The 4928-nt window shown below is 31.1% G+C and overlaps 1 protein-coding gene across 1 annotated transcript; it reads left to right on the forward strand.

Moving 5' to 3' along the window:
* Nucleotides 1-350: 350 nt before the first annotated feature.
* LOC139875428 (uncharacterized) lies at nt 351-1522 on the forward strand. Its single transcript, XM_071862765.1, has 3 exons — nt 351-533; nt 845-1049; nt 1140-1522. The coding sequence occupies exons 1-3, from the start codon at nt 351-353 to the stop codon at nt 1520-1522; spliced, it is 771 nt and encodes a 256-aa protein (XP_071718866.1).
* Nucleotides 1523-4928: the final 3406 nt, after the last annotated feature.

Consider the following 4928-nt stretch of genomic DNA (forward strand, 5'->3'; position numbering starts at 1 on the left):
GGGAAAGCGAACATTGTAGCTGATGCATTGAGTCGCAAAGAAAGGGTTAAGCCTCTGAGAGTTAGGTCATTGAATATGACTATTCAGACAAACCTTGTGTCTCGTATTCAAAATGCACAATTGGAGGCTATGAAGGAAGAGAACGTGAAGAAGGAAGGAATTAGTGAGAAGGATAAAAACGTTGAAGTTAAGAGTGACGGAACCCGATATTTTGCAAACAGAATTTGAATTCCAAAGATTGGTGGATTGAGAGAGCTTGTGATGGATGAATCACACAAGACGAGATATTCAATTCATCCAGGGTCTGGAAAATGTACCATGACTTAAAGGAATTCCATTGGTGGCCGAACATGAAAGCTGAGATTGCAACTTATGTTGGGAAGTGTTTGACATGTTCGAAGATCAAGGCTGAGAATCAGAAACCATCAGGATTATTGCAGCAACCTGAGATTCTCGAATGGAAATGGGAAGGAATTATGATGGATTTCATTACGAAATTACCAAAGACTACGAAGGGTTATGACACTATTTGGGTAATAGTGTATCGACTTATGAAATCTGCACATTTCTTACCCATGAAAGAAACCGACAAGATGGAAAAGTTGGCAGATTTGTATATCAAGGAGATTGTCTCTAGACATGGAGTTCCAATTTCTATTATCTCTGACCGAGATAGCAGATTTACTTCAAGATTTTGGCAATCTTTGCAAAAAGCCCTAGGTACTCGTTTGGATATGAGTACGGCTTATCATCACCAAACCGATTGGCAGAGTGAGAGAACTATTCTGACATTGAAGACATGCTCCGAGCATATGTAATTGATTTTGGAAGTGGCTGGGATCAGTATTTACCTTTAGCCGAGTTTTCATGTAACAATAGTTATCACTCGAGTATAAAGGCTGCTCCATTTGAAGCTTTGTATGGAAGAAAATGTAGATCACCATTGTGTTGGAGTGAGATTAGTGATTTACAATTGACAGGACCAGAGATTATCCAAGAGACAACTGAGAAGATCTTTCAGATTCAAGAAAAATTAAAGATGGCAAGAAGTAGGAAGAAGAGTTATGCCGATGTCCGAAAGAAATTTTTAGAATTTCAAGTGGGTGACAGAGTTATGCTAAAAGTTTCTCCATGGAAAGGAGTAATAAGGATTGGGAAGCAAGGAAAGCTGAGCCCGAGATATGTAGGACCTTTTGAGGTTATTGAAAGGATTCGTCCAGTTGCATATAGATTGAAACTACCACAGGTGCTTAGTGGTATTCATAATGCTTTCCATGTTTCGAACTTGAAAAAGTGTTTGTCGGATGAGAATTTAGTGATTCCTTTAGAAGAATTAAGTATCGATGACAAGTTGCAGTTTGTCGAGGAACCAGTAGAGGTGATGGATCGTGAGGTGACGACATTGAAGCATAGTAGAATTCCAATTATTAAAGTTCGTTGGAATGCTCGGAGAGATCCAGAGTTCACATGGGAACGTGAGGACCATATAAGGCAGAAATATCCTCATTTGTTCAATAATTGAAGTACCTCCTAAATTTCGAGGACAAAATTTTTCTTAACGGGTAGGTAATATCACAACTCTAGCTTTTTGACCTAAGTTGTCTAGTTTGACTTCTTTAAGTTACCTTTTCCGACATGACGAGTAAATTTATTAATCTATGTCTTGGTTTATTTTAGGGTTTGTATAGCCCTAAGGATGCATTTTAGGTTTTACCTGACTAAGTGTTACTTCACACATTTTGCATACAGACATAAACCCTAACTTTACATCATAAACCCTAGATTACTACTATGAACCCTAGTTCATTACCATAAACTCTAAAGTTGTAAATTATACTTTTACATATATATTAACCTAATAACTAAACTTATTAACTAAGTATTTAGATTAAAGACTTGAAACATTTTCATTTGAACATTTAATCATAAGATAGAAACATTTCTACACTTCATTATTTTCATAACTAGTCTTGATTTCTTTGTACTTAGCCATTTCTTTCACTTAACCAACCTTGACCTATCTAGATTAGGACTTAACCTTAGCTTACTTCCTAAACCTTAAACATACTAGTAAACATCTTAGGATTAAACATTAGAAAGCCTACACGAATACATGTACACTTTGATAGTATTCCAAATGAACATATATTTAGGCACAATATCCTTCCAATATGTAAAGCTTTTAGTTGCAATTGTTCTATTTTTATGTAATATTCGTTTAAATAAATAAGTGCGAAGACAAAAGAAGAAAATGACGATTTGAAGACACAAATGACCAAAAAGCTCAAATGTACAAGATATAATTCAAGTGGTTCAATTTATTGATGAGAAACGTCTCAAAATTACAAGAGTACGAGCCGCAAAACGCAAAGTACAAGATATTAAATTATACGAAAGGACGTTCGAAAAACTGGACCGGGACCTGAGCCAACTATCAACGCGCGACGCAACGGAGCTAAAATTACAAGTCAACTATGCACAAGAATATAATATAATATTTAAATAATTATATAAATTATTTATATATTATATATTATATTAAAAAACGTCGACAAACTAGCAAACAAAAAATATGTGAGCTGGATCTGACGGCCATGCGATCGCATGGGAAATAGGCATAAAAATCATGCTAGTGCATGAGCCCATGTGAGTGCATGAGATTTGCACTAAAATCTCATGCGACCGCATGAGTTACTGTAGCAAGCCACATCCTATAAATTCGCCAGTTTTCTGCGAGTTTTAATACTCTCTTTTCATTTTCTTTACTCTGATCAATATTTATATATTTATATTTATAATATTAAGTTTAAATTAAGTTTAATAATAATTGGGTTAATGTAAGAAATGTTTTAAGGTTTTGTAAGTCGAAACTCTGTCCGTGTAACGCTACGCGATTAATCACCACTGTAAGCTATGTTCTTCCTTTTTAATTTAAATTCTCGTAACTAAGTTATTATTATGCTTATTTAAGCCAAAGTAATCGTGATGTTAGACTAAATATTAAGACGGGGTTATTAGATTTTGTACCATAATTTGGGTTTGGACAAAAGACCGACACTTGTGGACATTGGACTATTGACTATTAATAGATAGGGGGTATTGTCTAATCGAATGACAACTCATTAGAATCTGTTGAACCTATCTTCAAATTAGTTAATCTAATAATTATTAAAATGATTATGTATGTTCTATTTAGTGACGTTTATACGACATCTTTTACGATCATTTAATTAATTATTCTGGTTGGGTAATTGATTATTCATTCTGATCAAGTGGGTAAATTAATATTTATATCTCATAAAAACAGGGGTGGATTACATACAAGGATAATTGGTGTAATTGTTAACAAAGTATTAAAACCTTGGATTACACGCAGTCGATAACCTGGTGTAATTATTAACAAAGTATTAAAACCTTGTTACAGTTCAAATCCCTAATTAGTTGGAATATTTGACTTCGGGAATAAGGTTAATTTGACGAGCATTTTATAATTATGACCGATGGACTATTACGGACAAAAACCAGATATGTATCAAATAAACCAGGACAAAGGACAATTAACCCGGGTAACAATTAATTAAAATCAAAATGTCAAACATCATGATTACGGAAGTTTAAATAAGCATAATATTTTTTATTTCATCACACCTTTATTTAATGTCATTTTAATTTCTGCAATTTACTTTATCGTAATTTAAATTCTATCATCGTCATTTATCTTTACGCTTTATTTAAAATCAACAAACCGGTCATTAAACGGTAAAAACCCCCTTTTATAATAATATTACTTATATATATATATATATATATATATATATATATATATATATATATATATATATATATATATATATATATATATATATATTTACAAATATAGTTTTAAAAATATAGTGTTAAACTTAGCCAGCTCCCCGTGGAACGAACCGGATTTATTAAAAACTACACTACTCTACGATTAGGTACACTGCCTATAAGTGTTGTAGCAAGGTTTAGGTATATCCCATCTATATAAATAAAAAAAACTTGTGTAATTTGTATCATATTTTGTAGTATTTCGCAGTAAAAATAATAAGTACTTCGTACTACACCTCGCAACACATCAAGTTTTTGGCGCCGCTGCCGGGGACTGCTTAAACGCTGAAAGTGAAACGCTATATATAAAAAAAATATTTTTATTAAGTTTTAATTTACTTTTATAAAAATACGTTTTAAATATTAAAAATACAAAAATATAAAAATAAAAAACAAAATATATATATTTTTAAGAGTTGTTCAAAATATAAAAAAAAAAATTAAAAAGTTTGTATTTTCTTTTAGTTACAAAAACTAATAGGTAGTTTTTTTTTAAAAAAAATAAGTTTTTATTTAATTTATATAAATATTTTATATAAATATTAAAACAGAAAAAAATATAATAATTGTATTCGGGCCCGTACACTGTAGCAGCTCAACTATCTGGCCTGATTTCTGGATCCATGCGACCGCATGGAAAATTAACCCTCAACTCATGCGATCGCATGAGCTGAGGTGACACGTCTGAAACCTAGGACATCAGAATTAGGGTTAAGATTATTAATTATTATTATTATTAATTACCTAATTAGGGTTTATTTTAAATAATAATTTAGTTTAGTTGTTATTTAATTTGTATTTTAAGTTTTATTTAGTTTCATTAATTATATAAAAATCAATACTTTTATAAAATAATAATATAAAAATAATATTTTTATAAAAATTGTATTTTTTTTACAACTTTAAGTTTTATTTTTATATTTTATATCTTTTTATTCGTAATTTGTATTTTTCGTTCGTATTTAGTTTTAAGTCTAGTTTTTGCCGTAGTTATTTTATATTTCTAGATTTTTATGAATTGCCGTAAAATCCCTTACGTGCTTTTCCTTTAGACTAAGATTTAGGTGCTTTAG

The sequence above is a fragment of the Rutidosis leptorrhynchoides genome, chromosome 11 (genome assembly GCF_046630445.1).
Source record: "Rutidosis leptorrhynchoides isolate AG116_Rl617_1_P2 chromosome 11, CSIRO_AGI_Rlap_v1, whole genome shotgun sequence".
Taxonomy (NCBI): domain Eukaryota; kingdom Viridiplantae; phylum Streptophyta; class Magnoliopsida; order Asterales; family Asteraceae; genus Rutidosis; species Rutidosis leptorrhynchoides.